General features: G+C 39.9%; 2 protein-coding genes across 2 annotated transcripts; both read right to left on the reverse strand.

The window, feature by feature from the left end:
• Positions 1 to 4,085: 4,085 nt before the first annotated feature.
• LOC307258335 (potassium/sodium hyperpolarization-activated cyclic nucleotide-gated channel 1) lies at positions 4,086 to 7,756 on the reverse strand. The gene is made up of 3 exons (XM_080037840.1): positions 7,623 to 7,756; positions 6,814 to 7,051; positions 4,086 to 4,297 (listed from the first exon to the last, which is right to left on the reverse strand). The coding sequence occupies exons 1-3, from the start codon at positions 7,746 to 7,748 to the stop codon at positions 4,134 to 4,136; spliced, it is 528 nt and encodes a 175-aa protein (XP_079893966.1). The 5' UTR covers positions 7,749 to 7,756; the 3' UTR covers positions 4,086 to 4,133.
• A 73-nt stretch (positions 7,757 to 7,829) lies between these two features.
• On the reverse strand, positions 7,830 to 16,025 carry hcn5 (hyperpolarization activated cyclic nucleotide-gated potassium channel 5; the record flags this gene model as incomplete). The annotated part of the gene is made up of 8 exons (XM_080038513.1): positions 7,830 to 7,838; positions 8,091 to 8,218; positions 8,323 to 8,416; positions 9,717 to 9,878; positions 11,836 to 11,973; positions 13,238 to 13,342; positions 14,452 to 14,638; positions 15,835 to 16,025. 8 exons carry the CDS (start codon positions 16,023 to 16,025, stop codon positions 7,830 to 7,832), a joined length of 1,014 nt encoding a protein of 337 aa, XP_079894639.1.
• Positions 16,026 to 17,771: the final 1,746 nt, after the last annotated feature.

The raw sequence follows: 17,771 nt of genomic DNA on the forward strand, positions 1-17,771 counted from the left end.
CTCCTCTTAAAGAGAATGAGCCAAAGCAGTCCTAACCAGCCTCTGTTCTACTGGAAACATGAAATATTCTGGACACATTTTTGAACTCACTTTAGTTGATCCCAGATGAATTGATGTGCTTCTTAAGACAACGCCGTGCCATAAACAACTCATTAACGCTGTGCTGAGCTACATATTGATACAAACTTAACCCAGATCTTACAGCGGAAAGGAGGGTTTTAATTAGTCAGGATGCAAAAGATCAAAATGATGTTCTTGGGCCAAAATTTTGCTTTCTTTGCAGCGCTAAGAAATGTATGTTTCTGCTCTATTCTACTAGGAGTGTTCGGACCAAACAGTTCAAGGAACTTTTTGAGAGGAATTGTCTACTGGAGAGTTTGTGGGGAACTATCTGCTTTTAATGACTCTATATTCTGTTTGCATTGGCACCGTAAATAGTAACCATATAGCAACCTCCCCGAAGTGAAGTAAGCCGGCTGGAGGTTAGTCATGACTTACAACTTAACTTTTACGTGACAGACGAGTCATCAGGTTCTCATCAGGTTTTTTAAAATGGCGGTCGTTGGCGACTGATTTTGATCAATCAACGTAGACTTATAGTTCCTCTGGTGCCAGAGTTGATGTAAGAACTATAAGAGTTTACAGTTCCTAAGTTAAGTTATCTTCATTAGTCAATTTACACAAGGCGCATTGCCATAGCTATAGCACAGCGCCCCTGGAGCAGTTTTGGGGTTAAGTGCCTTGCTCAAGGACACAACGGTAGAGATGGTGGGCACTGTAGATGAAATACCTGCCACCACTAGTTTTACTACTAACACCATCCTGTCCAGTGCCTGGGATCGAAACAGCGACCACATGGCTACTGGTCGGCCCCTCTTCCTCTAGCCCATCTTACCACCCTGCTTTGCAGAATGCAGATGCAATAAAATGTTCAGTCCCTGGAACTACCTGGGGTCTGAAATGGCCTATTGTCTAACCATTTGTGAGCATAGTTTAAAAGCTTATTTTTTGTCCTTTTATCTCCTCTTCCTCTCCACAGATAAACTTTGTCCTGGGCACAGGTCTGCTGTGCCTCTTCACGCAGGCGTCTCTGACGGGCCGAGACCAGGCTCTGCTGATGAAGACCTGGTCTGACCGCATGGCCGCCCTCTACAGGAAGATGAAGAACTCAGGAGGCCGTTGCCTAGGTTAGGTTTGTCCCCTTCCATTTAGCGACCAGTTTTTTATTTTATTTTAAAGGTGCTAGAAGGAACTTTTAAATATTTCTCACCCAGGAACAACAACTGGCGTAGTAAATACCCTACCCCTTTTGTCCAAATGGGGTGCTATAATTACAATTAACTGAAAATTCCTTGGAGCACCTTTAAACAAAGCTATTATTATTATTTTTAGGTTACTTCCTGGAGCAGGCGGAGGAGGACGTAAGGCAGCAGCTCCATGAGGCAGTGGATAGCCGCGCCCCGCCCGAGGAGGCCGCCGGGAGCATTCTGAAAGCTCTGGAGAAGAACTACGATTGGCTGCGCTGGGCGGTGATGCTGCATCCCGCCGTGGGACCCGTAGACGAAGACGGGAAGGACCAGGAGACAAAGGAAGGAAAGGAAGGTACTTTTAACTTTCGTCTCATTCTTGTTACCGATCTTGTTTTGTTCATTCAATTGGATGCTTAATGTGTTGTATGCGAATTGTATGTGACTGTGTTGGTTGGTTGTGTTGGTTAAGCCTGCCCAGAACCCCATAAATAGGGCTCTGGCCTGCCCATATCAGATAGTACTATTTGATTGGTAGCTCCGGATTCTCCAACATAGTTCATTTGCTCCAATGGTTTGTGTCCAGACCAGTAGTCTGAGCAAATTTAAATTTGCCAGAGGCAGGTCTGGATTTCCAGGCCACTCTCCATGGCCTTACCTGGAAAAACTGTTTCTGACGTGAAGGCCTTATTTTGAGAATATTAAATTCAATTCTTTTTTTCTTATGCTTTTTAAGACACTGTGAGTACCCTGGAAGGTGTGCTGGCAGAAAAGCAGCCCGGCAACAACTTCATTTCCATGGCGTCCGAGGCTCCGATCCCGCACGTGGTGGCGTGTTACCGCGAGACGCCCACGTCGCTGGACAAGAGCCGCATCCACCAGCTGATCGTGGACCTGGAGTGGAAGATCCCCAACCCTCCGCCAGAGGTCTACGCGTCCATCGAGGAAGACCCGGGCCGGGCGCGACGCTACCTGGCCTCACGCATGCTAACCAAGCTCCAGGAGGGGCTGGGCTCAGGGGTGGCAGTTCACGTGGTCCCCGGAAGAATGGAGATGAAATGCAACTTCCCCGCGGCCTCGTTCTACCTCTACGAGTACAAACACAGGCTGGCCTCGGGTACCGTGTGTGTGTTTGGATGAAAGAGGGGGATGTCATGTCTCAGCAATCATATTATTATATGAGTTATTGGCTTCATTCTTGTTGGTTTCACAGTGGCAGTAATATGTCTTGTGTTATATTAGGTCCAAATAAACGTCATTTGAAAAAGTGATGAGAGTTTTACCGTTTTTTAAAGCAAAAATCCAGTTTATTACAACTTGGGTTTTATATCCAAGCCATCCTTTGGCAGCAAGGATGGCGATAGTAGTAGTCAGGCAGTAGGACAGTTACACACAGAAATATATCAACAAATATTGATTCAATTGCATACAATTTTATACAGACATTTATGGAGAAAATTATAATGGCTTTGGTGATCAACAATATTTTTTTATCTAGCGCCACAAGGTTAAAATTACTCTTTGCAGGATAAATAGCCTATTGTTCAAAAAAAATATGTTTTAATTATTGACAAATGTTAGTGTAATAATATGAGATGGTGAACATGACAAACATACCTTCTAGAACATCAACATACTGACATTAGCATCATAGTTATGGCTGAGATCTGGGAACAGGGTGAGAAAGGTTGTGTTTATAGGTTTAGCCTAATGATATTATTGAGGTTATATTAGGTTATATTGAGGTAAAACTAAAGGCACATTAAATGCAATGTTCATCATCTTGCATTGCACAAGGAAACTGCTAAGTACTGATCAAAGTTGTATGAACTAGTGACCGACCGATGTGGGGTTTTCAAGGGCCATAGCCGATATATTTATTTTTTTGTTCTTTTTGCATTTGATAAAATACGATTTTTTTTAATAAAAATGACAAATGGAAACAAAATTTAACTTAAAAGAACATTTATTACAATGTAGAGACAGAAAAATATTTGACAATAAAAAAATTTGCATTCTCTATTCATTGCACTTGCTCTTCCCTGGCGTAGGATCTGTACATTATTGCCATAAGTAACTTCTGGATTTCGGTCCAGCCATCTGTCATCATTAAAATAGAAAAACATACAAGGTAATAATTTGGGTTAAAAAATAAGAAAGAGTTAACATTGGTCCTCAGAAGCCACACTGACGAGGCAGCCTGCAGTGTCTGCAGACATTGCAGATCTAAAAAATGCCATTAATCGGCCCAAACAATCAATCTACCTCTACTATGAACTGTGACGGATGTTCGAACAGTTGGGTTATAGTAAAGTTTAGTTAGTTTAAATACGTAGAGCTAAAATGGGAAATGGTTATTTTTGCAAGGATGCTTTGTTTCCCAGATCATAGCAATGAATTCTTAAGATACAACAATATTATTATTCATTGGAATGATCTCCAAAACAACAGGAAAAAGCCCCAAGTTGTATGAAACCAGAATTTCCCTTTAAAGTTTGCAGAATCCTAATGGTTTTGTCACTGATATATGCATTGACCCTGCAAACATCAATGCTACATTGCAACAACAACAACAACAACAACAACAACAACAACAACAAGGAAGCATAGTTCAAACGTTGGACCCGTTTCTTTACTGTTAAGGTCTTTGTTTATTATTGCTTTTAACAGAAGGATCAGAAGACAGAATATTTCCCAGTCAGAATAAAAATAGTCAACGCTCTATAATTGTTAATTTCCGTCAACGAAAGACTGTCCATTTTGTGTCCAGATGACGAATCAGCCACGGTCCATCCACATAAAATGTCCTGGAAATATATATCCATATTGGTTGTCCTTTCCAAAATGTAAAATAGTCCAATACAATGTTTTTTTTGTTTGTTGGTGTTAAGCATTTGCATCATCAAGGTGGAACTCTATAATCTCCTTTTTGACATCTTGGAAGTCCTCAAGCGCCTCGTAAAAGTCGTCAAAAGTCAGAGAGAAGCACTGGCAGTCGGTTAATGCCTTCACCGTGGCCAGATGTTTGCCTTTGGTAAGCACACAGTTTTCTGTTGGAAACCGAAGAGAAGTGTTTAGTGTGTGAGTACTCTACTAAACTCTAATGACGGGATGGGACCCGACAATTAATCCTAAATTAAATAACGTGGATTTAGCCCAGTCGTTTTTTGGAAATCCCTCTTAGCTCAGTTGAGGTTGGCTGCCAAAGAGATTAGGACATGTTCCAATTTAAAGCCAGAGAATGAATTAAATCCCACAAAAAAGTGAAAAAATTGATTCATTCACTTTGGTTAGACTGTGGTTAGAAAAAGAAAATGATTCTAGCTCACCAATGAGAACAATTTCAAGCTAGCAAATGTGTCCATGTGTTTGTGTGTTGTGAGAAATAAATCAATAAATCAATCAGAAATATTCATAATCAAATTTCAAACCCACCAGAATGGATCACTTTTTACTACCATTCCATACAGTAGCAGGGCCAATATTATCAATACATAAAAAAAATATATATTATTAGTGAACTAATTTAGTAAATTACTAAATGTCCAAAGTAGTAGCTTTTATTTATTTCCTGTCCAGTTAGATTTGTTTTTATATTTCAGTTTTGAAAAAAATCTTGAGTTTTTTCCAAAAGCAATGGACCAAAAATAACAGAATTATCTTTTCCTAGAAACATAATCATAATCCCTCTTTCTGTACGTCATCCAAACAGCACTGTTTTCATAGAGACTCTAGTTCAAGTGAAAACAGTTCAACGGGAGGTTTAACTGATGTAGTCTTAAGTATAAAATACTCTCCAATCCCCTCGCCCTGCAATATAAAATCTTTGCGGACAATTCCATGGCATTATTTTCAATAAAAAATATATTTCAACCTTGATATTTAATTTGAATCATTTACATTGCACTACCGTTGAACAACTTTGATTGTAACTATCTTTAACCAAAATGCTTTATCATTTTTAAATGTAAAGACAAAATATCAAGTAGCACCTTTGACTAATTCTGTAACACGTGAGCAGTGTGTTGTTGTGACAGACTGTCCTCTTGCTTTAGGTAATGCAGATGTTGCTTATAGCTCTTTTGGCTTACGTAAGGTAAAAATAGGATTTTGTTTTGGTTAGTTCATATTTTTCCAGAGGCATTAAACAATCTGTTCACATTCTGACAGCATATCAAGGGCCATTTTAGGTGAAAAAAAAAATGTGTCGAGATGTGGGGGAGGGAGGAAATACTCTGATATATCTCGTGCATTTACAAGAAAAACACTCGGATATTCTTTGATATTTAAGCGGAAAGAAATCATAATGATAATCATCAATAATCAAATCCCAAATCAATAAACACATCCCAAATTCTAGAGAAAACAACTTGGATATTCTGAGATTATAAAGTCATATAAATCCTGTTGTTTTCTTCTGAATAGGCAAAATTCACAGTAATGTGTTTTTAACGGCCGTATGCTTTTATGATGTGTGTGTACTTAACACAAGCTCAGCTTAATGAAGAATAGAAGAGAGGGTTTACTTACAGGCTGTAAAGCTTTCAAAAAAGAACCCACGCCCTGACGCACATGCTCAAACTGTCCTCATAAAACGACATGTGGTTCTGTTAAGTATTTCTTCATTGCTAAATCAGATTGCATGAGTACAATTTGATGAGGTCATCCACTGAAGGCATGAAACAAGGCAAATGATGTTGATTCCTTGACAAAGAAAACATACTTTTTCTTTTTTTGCCTTTTTTTCTTATTAATTTGCAGTTGCAGAGTTTTTTCATGGATTATTATACCACGGCTGTATAATTTTTTTTTCTTCTTAAAATGGCCCATACTCCTCCTTAGGTAGTTTAGGTTGTGTTCACTTCTTTAGTGCGCACCAGTTGAGAGCGGATACATTGTTTCGTATTTAAGATGGTTTCGGTTCGCGTTCTCAAAGGCAAAACTCAAACGGACTATACATTGCCTACATCACAGAGCATCGGCAGGTTGTTTTCATGCTTTATATGGAGCGCATATTGTACCAGCCACAATCTATTAAATGTAGTGCTACTTTCCTCTGTACTCTCCGCAGACTGTAGTGGTCAGAGTATATATGAGTCTATGCTGTGACAACGTGCGTTAAATTACTTAATAACACGTGCATTTAATCAAAGACATTATGCAAAAGTAGGCAAATGATGCGTAAATACTCCTCTTCCTGTGATTAGTGCGGATGGGGTTCACACCAGAGATGATCCGCTCCAGAGTTCACTTCCAAGCGGCCTGAGACCATCTCTTAAAGCAGAGCAGAGTTCAGTTGTTTAGGAGTCTGTGTTCAAACTAACCCAAATGAAGGGCTCAAACGCTCCAGGGTTTGTTTCAACCGCACTAAACAAAGCTGGTGTGAACATGCCCTTAAACTCTCATAAGTGAACTATTCTATAAACTGCCCGATGTTCTTTCTCTTCCTTCTCTACCACTTCAAACTGCCTGACTATTGAGGTTTGGAAAATCGCAATTACAATTTTTCTCGCCACCGAATCATGCTCCAAAATAATCGATAATAATATCATAGAGTCCAGCTCACCTCCGAAGAAGTCTCCGTCACACAGTTCCCTCTCGTAGGACTCTGTCTCCATGGAGACCTGTCCGTGGTCGATGAAGAACATGCGGTCGCCGGGGGCGTGCTCCCTGACGATCTCGTCTCCCTCCATAAACACCTCGTAGTCCAGTCGCAGCAAGATGGCGTTGATAAAGTTTTCATCTTTGTTCTGAAATATCGGCACGTTCTTCAGCAGTCGGCTGCACATCACCACCAGGATTTGCTGCAAAATAAGTACAACAACTATAATGTTTGCACTTTATAATATAATGTACGAGATTAAAACCTCTGGAAACCTGGTCTAAAACATTAAATAACTCAATATATGATATCAAAGTTGGGTGTCTCAATGAGGTTTTACAAACATCTGATTCAAAATAAACATTATAAAACTCAGTAAAAATAACAGCTTTTTTATTGTCTAGAGACTGTTTGACAGGACTGTGTGGGCGTGTCATATCAAACGGTCTTCATGGCAACAGTGATTGTTTTTATAGAACGTTCTAGCAGAGAACTGCCGTGATTGGTTCAAAATTATTGTGTAATAAGAACCAGAGCATAGCACGCTGCATCTAAACCGAATATCTGTAAAGTTTATCAAACTTAAATGACGATATCTTTCATTTGGATTGATAAATATAATGCCCATAACTCTTTTCAGATGCTTACAACTATCATGCTACTAACTCCCCACATTACATAGTTAGAAGGATTTTGTGGATTTGGGTTTACAGGGTCTTTAACATTAAAACTAGCATTAACCTCTCAGCACCTCATATGAACCAGAGCTGTACCTCTTTAAGAGCTGACGACACTGTATCCATGACGTCTTTCTCCTGAAACCACTTCCCTCCGTAGCGTGCCTGGTAGTATTGGTTGATCTTAATCTGCAGCTCCGGTGGGAGCTTCATAAAGGTCATGTAGTGCTCCAAACGGCTCATCTGAGGAGAGGCACAGTATTTGTTAGTATCCACATTCCGGTTCCATCACAAAATGCCATGCTATACACCCTAAGTGGTATAAGACACATGTTTAATAATGTAACATAAATGCACAGACAGACAGACAGACAGACAGACAGATAGACAGATAGACAGATAGACAGATAGATAGATAGATAGATAGATAGATAGATAGATAGATAGATAGATAGATAGATAGATAGATAGATAGATAGATAGATAGATAGATAGATAGATAGATAGATAGATAGATAGATAGATAGACAGACAGACAGACAGATAGAGAGATAGAATAAGGACCTTGCTCTTGTACTCCTTGGAGGCTGGGTCGACGTTGGCGATCATGGTTGTAGCGTTTGCCACTAGAACGGTGTACATCAGACAGCCCGACACCATGCTCACCATGACAATCCACATTTCCACATAATCTGGACAAAAGGACACAGACACAAAATGGTGGGTATACAGTATATGTCTTAGAATTGTTGAAATGCCTGTTCTGTTTTTGTGAAGAAAAATCTATAGTTCTCACTGGTTGGTGCGTCCATAGAGCCATAAGACAGGGCTATCATCTGGGACAGCGCTCTGAAAACACCCCAAGAGTATTTGACGATCACTGTGGCATTCTGGAAGAAATATTTTCATCATTAGTGATACTTTTTATAGAACTGCAGCTTCTCAAAAACAACAACAACAACAACAACAGTTCCACACTGCTGACACTTAAGACTGTGCTGCCAGGGATACCTGATTTTTGAATGGCACAAAAACACTCATAATATGTCGATTGTGGTGAATTTCCATCATCGGGATAGTCATAAATATTTGATGCACAGTCTCATATTCATTTTTGTTGATGTGTTTTGATTTGCCTCAAGGGGATCGTTCCATTCATTCCTAAATTCTTAACCTGACACCATGGCTGAAGGCTCGGCTTATCCATTGAATCCCATACAATTTGTTTTCTTCTAATGTTTATTGATTGTGATTCACAAAAAAAGGTGTGTCCTATCTGTGATGTTATACAAACAAAATGTAAGTTAAAGTAATTCCTGTGTTTTAAGTAGGGCTGCAACTAACGATTATTTTGATAATCGATTAATCTGTCGATTAACCGATTAACCGATTAATTTCTCGATTAATCGATTATTAATCGGTTAATGTTTTGGTCCGTAAAATGTCAGAAAATGGTGAAAAATGTTGATAAATTTTCCAACGCCCATGTTGACGTCCTCAAATGTATTGTTATGTCCAAAACACACAGATATTTCAGTTTACTGTCATAATAGGATTAAAGAAACCAGAAAATATTCACATTTGAGAAGCTGAAATCAGAGAATTTGGAAATTTTTTATATAAAAATTACTCGAAACGATTAAACGATTATCAAAATAGTTGGCGATTATTTTAATAATCGATTAATAATCGATTCGTCGATTAATTGTTGCAGCTCTAGTTTTAAGAAGATTATCGTGATAATATCGCATTTCTCAATTATTTTGGCTAAATGTCCCGTGCCTACTGAACAATTTAAAGCTCAAACTGCTTTTGTATTTTTAGTTGAAAAATGACTGCGATTTAAAAATTGATACATAAAAGGTGCTCCGAGGAACTTCCAGTTTGTGTTTATTCTTGCACCCCCTTTGGACAAAAGCGGTAGTGTTTTACTATGCCAGCAGTTGTTTTCTGGGTGATCGTACCCATGACAAAGGCATGAAGAAAAACTATATAAAAAAAAGCATCATTTGCACTGATGATCTTGTTTGCTGTTACATGTAATTCATGATCATCAGAGGAAAAAGCACCTTTGAATAGTTGAGGACTCATTTTAACACATCAACGTAAAACAACTTATCAACAACAGCCATCACTTATACTCTATTTGTCTAAAGTTGTGCAAAGTGTTGTAAAAAAAGTTCCTTTCACCATGAGTTTTTCGTTGCGGACCCAGCAGTCCTGGGGAAACTCCTCCAGCATGGGGACAAAGTACTGGATGCAGCCGTTCCAGTGACACAGCAGGAAGATCATCATGAACAGAGACAGGATGCGGAAGAAGAGACGCATCACATCCAGGTTTGCATTCGACACCTTTCAGGGAGGAGATGAGGACGAAATGTGACTTCATGGCATTCGGTAAGAAAATCACACATAGACACACGCACCACCATCACACACACACACACACACACACACACACACACAAACAGTTCATTCGGGTTGCCTGGTTGGCAGAGATAATTCCGTAAGGATGGCGAACCCTAGAACGTTATGCTTAGGCATAAAGACAGACATGTTTGCCAAGCGAACAAGATGCAACATCAACAGCCCCAAGACTCCAGAAACTTCAATACCAGTTAAAAAATGTCATTTGTGGAGAGCTTTGCGTATTTCGGAAGCCTTAATGCACCATCACACAAAAGGACATTAATGCAAGATTTGGGAAAACAACGTCAAATCAAACCCTAATGTACAGCTCCAGGCAACTTCTGGCATATAAGATTACAACTTTGTAATTATAGAGGAAAACCAAACGCCAAAATGCCATCGTTACTGAAACACAGAAATGGCTGAACCATGAGATGCAAATGGAGGCACTGATTTGGCCTCCTCAAAGCAAAAGAAAATCTGGAAGACCCTTCCTCCCAAAAAAGCCCATCACAATTATTCATTATCTTCTTTGAAATATAAGAAGCTAATATTAATTCAAGTAATGTGTCGGTTACATGGGCTTCTTTGGTTGCTATCACTCATTCGTTAGATATAGATATAGCCTATTCTCTTTTTGTAAAGTAATTTTGAATTAATTTTTTTCACCTTTATTTATACAGGTCAATCCTATTGAGACCGGAGACTCTTTTGCAAGGGATTCCATTTATACGTTACACATTCATACACCGATAGCAGGCTAACTATCGACATTGACACGAGGCAAGATGGGTGAAGTGTCTTGCCCAAGGACACAACAACCATGACGCAAGTGCCAGGGCGGGGATCGAACCGCCATCTATTATGTACAGTATGTATGTATTAAAGTGCACAGTTTCACATTGTAAACTCCAGGACCCCAGAAAGAATAGCTTCTAGCTTATGCTGATTATAACAAGGATCTAAGAAAACAAACAACTAAACAAACAGGACTGATACGGGCGAGCTAGCTGAGATTAACTTCACTTTTGGGAAGGCTCAAACTGTTTCCTAGTATCGGGAATGATGCCGGAAGCTTCCCACTGTGACCTCATGTCCCACAACAGACAAAGAGGATTATTTGAAAAAACAGATGTATATAGTATCTGTGTGAACTAAAAAAAAATAATGATTTAAATTTTCCAAAGTGAAAGGGTCAAATAAATGGCTGCCATTAAACCAAAACATACGCCAACAAAGATTAATCTAAGCCACTATAGCAGCAGACTGAGAACTTCGGACACAAGGATTTATTATTCTATGGATTTTTCTTTTATGAATTGATGCCCTTTTTATGCTTTTTAAATGTCTTTTTAATTTAGTTGATCTTTAAAAAAATGTCTATTGCTTTCTTTGCAGCGCCTGGTGTTAAACAGCACTTTATATTTCTTCTGTATTTAATTTTATTATCAGTCAAGTCTACATTCATTTTTATCTATTTTAATATGAAACTTGTAATTCATGTCATTGTAAGCACTGTATTTCTTGTATGTATGGCGCAATACAAATAAAGTGTATTAGCACTATATTTATATCATTGGATTCATGGGTCTATGGTTCATAGATAGATATACAGTATTATTTTTCATTATCAAATTACCATTGGACATGATCAGAGTATGTTTGTTTCCGGACATTTCTTGCTTTTCCGATCGGTATTTTGTTACGTGTAATTTAGACCAGTACATTACAATGCATTGTGATGGTGTTGTTTGACAAATGGCATTGTTATACAGTATGAGTTCAAAGTCAGAATAGATCTGTCATCGGAGCTGGGTCTGGTAAGGGTATATCATCTGCAGCAGGCAGGAGAGGATGGTTGATTGAATTTCAAAGGGGGAGATGTGAAGTTTCAACTCACTTTCTCCACTTCGTTGAAAAACCTGACGAGTCTCGACACCCGAGCAAGTCTTATCAAACTCAAGATCCGCACAAACATCAGTATCCTCATCATCTTCTTGGTCTTGGACGGGTTGTCCTCGTTGTAGTATTGTAAGTCCTGGGATAATAAAAAGAAAAATTACGGATCCTCAGTTATTGTTGGTGTATTTCTTGTTACCGCCATTGCATAATAAATGAAACATTTTTTGCTGTCAAATCCTCGACTCAGTACTGTACGATACCAGTCACTTATGTGGAAACATTGTCTTTTTTTTTTTTTTTTTTACTTGTATGTGTGTTGTATGTATTTTAAATGGACCTTGAGTCTCTTCAATAAAGCAACATATACAGTATATATATATATATATATTAATAATAATACATTTTATCTGACGATGGGGAGGAAGAGGTATGACAAAATAAGGTCATAAATAATCCAAGTCCAGGAAGGCAAGGTTGGCAAGATGCATAAAAAGTTCAGCAATGTGTGTCATCTCGAGCTTCCTCCATGATGTAGTGACACAAACAGAGCGTCTTTGTATCTCTTAGGTGTCTTGCCCGTATGATTAAAAGGCCTTTTTAGATTTTTGAAAACCAACCTTGACTGTCAGGACTCGGATTATTGATGACATTTGTGTTGGTCATAACTCTTCCTCCCCCTCCGTAAACTTAATTCCCTTCCATGAGCACCGCTGGCTTTGAAGGATACCAGAAGCATTACCCTTTATCTGCACGCGCCCTTTCTGGAAGCTCAAGGTCACCGTATAATGAAGAAAAAAATCTAAAAGATCTAAATCGATACATTTAATCCTACACGTGGAGCGCCTGGGTAAACTTATGTGGTTACTGCCACTAATGTCAGAGAAATGCTAAGTCGCTGGTTCAATTATAGATTCCAATCTTTGATGCATGACATTCCCCACATTTCCTGGCACTTCTCTTACTAAAACTGTCCATTCAAGGTAAAAATACCCCAGAAACATATTGAAAAAAAAAAACAATAATCTTAATAAAAAACTAAATGCAAAGTTAAAATGAATGACATAGTTTGTATAACGAACCGTTCGGGGATAGGCAATGGTAAACAGATGGGCTTTGATTAGTTTTTTTAAAGTATGCTATTAAATCTGCATGGCAGATGTGTGGTGGGTGGGAAGCGCAATTTACCTCTTTTAAATCATCCTGATATCGCAAATCTACATTTTATTGCCTTTTTCCAGTAGAGAAGTTATTGTCTATAAAACACTCTCTTACTTCTATTGTGATTGTTACATAAATGTCTAATGATAAACTGTGAACAAAGACTTTGCAAGTGCACAATTGTTTTGACAAATGCCACAGCACTAAACTGCTGCTTCAACAGTCTGTTTCATCGTCATTACCGCAATCAGCAGAATGTATCCGATCGGGAAGGCGGCGATGACATCCGGTATGAACCATGTCCTGAGGTAGCTGACTCTGATCCGCTTGATATCCAGAATAGCTTCCTGGGGGAGGGAACAGCAGGATTGGGCAGATGGATGAGTGAGGATGCTGTGCAGTGCATGCCACGGTCACATGTATTATTTAACACTTGAACTGTAGCAATATTTTTTGGGAGTTTGGCCCAAAAAAACTAAAGGGGGGAGACAATGGTGTTACATGATCAGCAGTGGCCTCAAAGTGAATCACATTAAAGTTGGAGTCAGTGATTCTGGAGAACGCTTGTTATGACAAAAAATATGTCAACATCAGTGAATATCTCCACATGATCAGCTGCTACCTGTCAGCTGTAAATATAGCTGGTGTTAATACACAGCCTAGGCTCTGTAAAAGGGAATGTTGGTAGCTATAGTGGGCCCCCTTTGTTAACGTAGCCAATGTTTACATACCTGTTTATAGAGCCTAGGCTGTGTATTAACACCAGATTTTTTTTTCACCACACACACAGCACAGACAGATAGTGGATCGTGAAGAGATAGTCAGTGATTTTGACAAATAGTGATTTTGACAACAAGCACTCTCCAGAATTGCCGACACCTTTAATTCGACAGCATAGTTGAATTGAATGCTCAGGCAAATACATTAATACATGAATATTTCAAACAGGCAGAAACCGGCTGAGAATAAATCTGTGGAAACCAGATGTTTGCACAGACCAGGGTGAACTCATCATTAAACATACACACACACACACACACACTCGGGCACACACACACACACACACAGGAATACCGCCACAGATGGGACAATAGTGATTGCCAGGATAGAAGCCACCGAGCATGAGCCGATGACAACAAAGAGGATATAGTCCGCCTCATACTACTTAATTGGAAATGTTATACTTCTCATTCATCCACAACATGGTAATCCCTGTTATAAAATCATCCCTCCAGGTGCCAATTTCCAGGGTCGGACTGGGAGGGGGGTTGGGGTCGGGGCAGCAGGGGTTTGTTAATCTAGCCTTTTCCTGTATTGAGTAGATTACAGATGGGGCAGAGAGACAGAAAGAGACGGATGGTACATGTATGTGCGGTGCTTGCCTGCGCGGCGGGGATTATATAGTCTCCCAGTTTGTGTCTGAAAATAGAGCACACCACCACAGCCACTCTCTCACCTCGCTGTCCTCTTCTATGATTCCCATGCGGAAATTCAGAGCCACGTCGATGAGAAACAGCGTGTCTGAAAACACGTTGAATCCCTCCAAAGCCAGTCCGCTGTGCCCTTCCAGGAAGGCGATCTCCAAGGGAATCCCAATCAGGTTCAGAAACGTAATAGCCATCATGGCCATTATGTAGTAACTCCTTCAGGAGAAAGAAGAAGATCGCAAGAAAGAAAAAAAAACATACTGTATGTGAGCGTGTGCCACTTTTGCTAACAAGCCTTAGATCTTTTTTTCTTCTTTCCATGTGGGTTTTATAGTGGAAATTCTCAGATCATTTGCCAGAAGAAGAACTCATTAAGACAGTCATGCCCCAGACGGAAAGGCAAGATAATTTATGCAAACTAAATACTCTGATAATGTAACTGCACATCTATCTTCAGTTCTCAGCGCCAGTGTTCCATTGCCTGGCTCAAATAACTCTGTGCTCTTTGATCCCAATTGTTTCATTTCCCTCTCGGCTTTCGGTCCATCCGATCGTCTTACGTAAAACTATTAATAACGATAGCCTACAAAAACAAGCCACCAGTGAAAACGAGTCTTAAAATAGATATTTGATCTGCCGGTTTCTTATCTCCTCATCCTCCGGTATCATCTTCGAAATCACCTCGCAACACTGGAAGACTGACGAGCATTTTTCTATATCCCTTCAGGTGACTTGGCTTGTTTTACTTTCATTGTTACTTGGCCTTTACTTAATGTCTACTAACTGTCCTATGTCTTTACTGATTTCATGTACACATGTTTTTCTCATGTGCTTTCAGAACTGCAACACAAGTCTTTATTGAATGGTTTATCAATGCTTCATACTAATAAGGAATACAATATAGGAGTAATATTGACTGGGGGCTGACACAATTTTCATTACTGATCAGACTACTGCTTATTTTTCTCCATTTATAAAATTCAGTATTTAGTCTGTAATGTCAGGAAGTAAACAATGTCCACACTCCCGATGACATAATCAACTTGCAGGTTTTCCTTAAATAACACTCTAAAAACCTAAGAATCTTTTGTTTACTGCAAGGACATGCCAAACAGGCTGCAAATCTGGGGAATGTAAAGAAGCCAGAACTAGAAAATTTGCAATTTTCCTGGTTGATTATTAAAGTAGCTGCAAATGTATTTTCTATTACCTGAGATGGGGAGAATATCATAAAACAAAACTTTATTCATCTTCTGAGCAAAACAAAAAAAGCAGCAGAACTGTTACGCACCCTTAAAGGAACTCACATCAATCTTAAAGACATAGCACATGTGGCGGTAATTGGCTCAGTACAGTACAGCACAGTATGGCTAACGGGACTGGCCTGAATCTATCAAAACCATATTAAATACCTCATGAGGCTGAACGGGTGGATGACAAAGATTCCGCTCTGCAGCTGTTTCATGCACTCCTTCTCCACGGCCATCTCGCTGCCGTACACGTACAGCGACTGGCGGTTGAGCTGGGGCAGGAGCAGAGCTCGCCATCCACAGGTGGCGGTGGTACAGGATCCCGCGTTGGGACCCTTTAGTTTCTCCACCATGACCGGTCCTGGGTCACCTCTGATCAGCTAAACGAAAACACCATACTCCCAATTCTGCCGGTGCTACTGCTGCTGCTGCTGCTGCTTCTAGTTCTTCTCGGGACGATTTGAGTCTGACTCTACCAGTGCTGGGATCCCACTCTTTCACACAAGGTAATTTTCCAGCATCAAAGGCTCCCAACCAACCTCCGGGCTGGAGTGAAGCTGTGTGGAGCGATGCGAGTGGATGATGATACCAGCCGTTCTGCTGCCTGAGTCCCTCCCTCCCTTCGTCTGCCGGTCCCGGGCTCCCTCCCTCTCCCTATCCGTCTGCCTCTCTCTCTCTCCCTCTCTCTTTTTCTCTTTCAGTCTCTCTCTCTCCCTCCCTCTCCACCTGCTTCTCTCTATCTTTTTATCTCTCGCTCTCTTTCTCTCTCTCTCTCCCCCTCCCTCGGCCCCCACTCCTACCCATCCCATACACGTCTTTTCTTTTTCTCCGAGCTCATCAACTATTCAGTATCTGTGTCTCATCCCCAAATGAATCAAGCCATGTCAGGAGGGTAAGGTCCAGCTCACATTAATACTGAAGACAATGGGACAATGGCATGTGCGTGTGTGTGCATGTGAGTCGGTGTGTGTGTGTGTGTGTGTGGATTATTGTCATGTGAACTAGACATCTGGCAGCACGTGTCGGGACGAGTTCATTCTGGGCCATTTCTAAGAAGGATGTAACGAAACACTGTACTGTTACCTGATGCCGCTGTACAGTACATATGTTTTCAAGCTCCTGTACTGGTGTTTGTTTGCACATATCATATCTTAACCTGTCTTTAAAATAAAACAGTCATTTAGGCTAAGTCGTTTCATAATGTCAAAATTGAAAGGAATGTCAAATTTTTGTTGTAAACCAATCTGGATTTTCTATTGGCTGGGGCTCGTCAATAGGGGGTTCAATTAGAGAAACAATGGTATACAACAAATGAGAAATGATGAATACCTTTCCTTTTATGGCCCGAAATGTTTGTCGTTTCAGTAGTTTGTAGTTTAATTACAAAATGTAGTTTAATTACAACACATCCCCAACACTGTATATAGGATACAAAACAAAACAAAACAAAACAAAACAGGAGCTGAAATAATTCATTCAGAGGATTACAAAGGAATAGATTTGGATTTACAAATGTGTTCTTGGAAGATTGGTAGGATTGCCGGAGATTTTTAAGAATGAAAACTATAGGATGTAGCCGCACACAGGGATTAACTGACTGGCAGTTTAGAACATGCAATGTGCCTAATACTGAAGGCAAAAACTATACGAGATAAGCGGTGTTTTGGGGGCTTTGGATAGTTTTTCCTGTGTTCTATTGTTTGCAGCAGAGAGGTAAATGATGAACGTTTTCCTATTTATGTATACATCTGATATTCTGGTAGTATGATGTCATTTAGTTCAGAATCAATTGTTGTTGGATTGGGTGTTGTTGTTTATTTGTGTGAACCCTGTCTAGGTTCACACTGTCTCTTGCCCGGAGTGTGTTATGAAACATGTGTCATTCTCTTGTGACAATGAACAGTGTAATGGGTATAGATGGAGCCAATTGCAGCACACGGCCGCAGGATACAGTTTTTAATGTCCTTTATATTATTGAGGACCCCATGGGCAAAGGCATGAGCAAACAGGAAACATCTCACAATGCCACACAGCCCTGGGAACAAACAAATGGAAACGATGGTTGCTGAGGCAAATCTCGCGGTCGGGGACTAAAAGGC

This window comes from Ammodytes marinus (genome assembly GCF_949987685.1).
Source record: "Ammodytes marinus genome assembly, chromosome: 12".
Taxonomy (NCBI): Eukaryota; Metazoa; Chordata; class Actinopteri; order Uranoscopiformes; family Ammodytidae; genus Ammodytes; species Ammodytes marinus.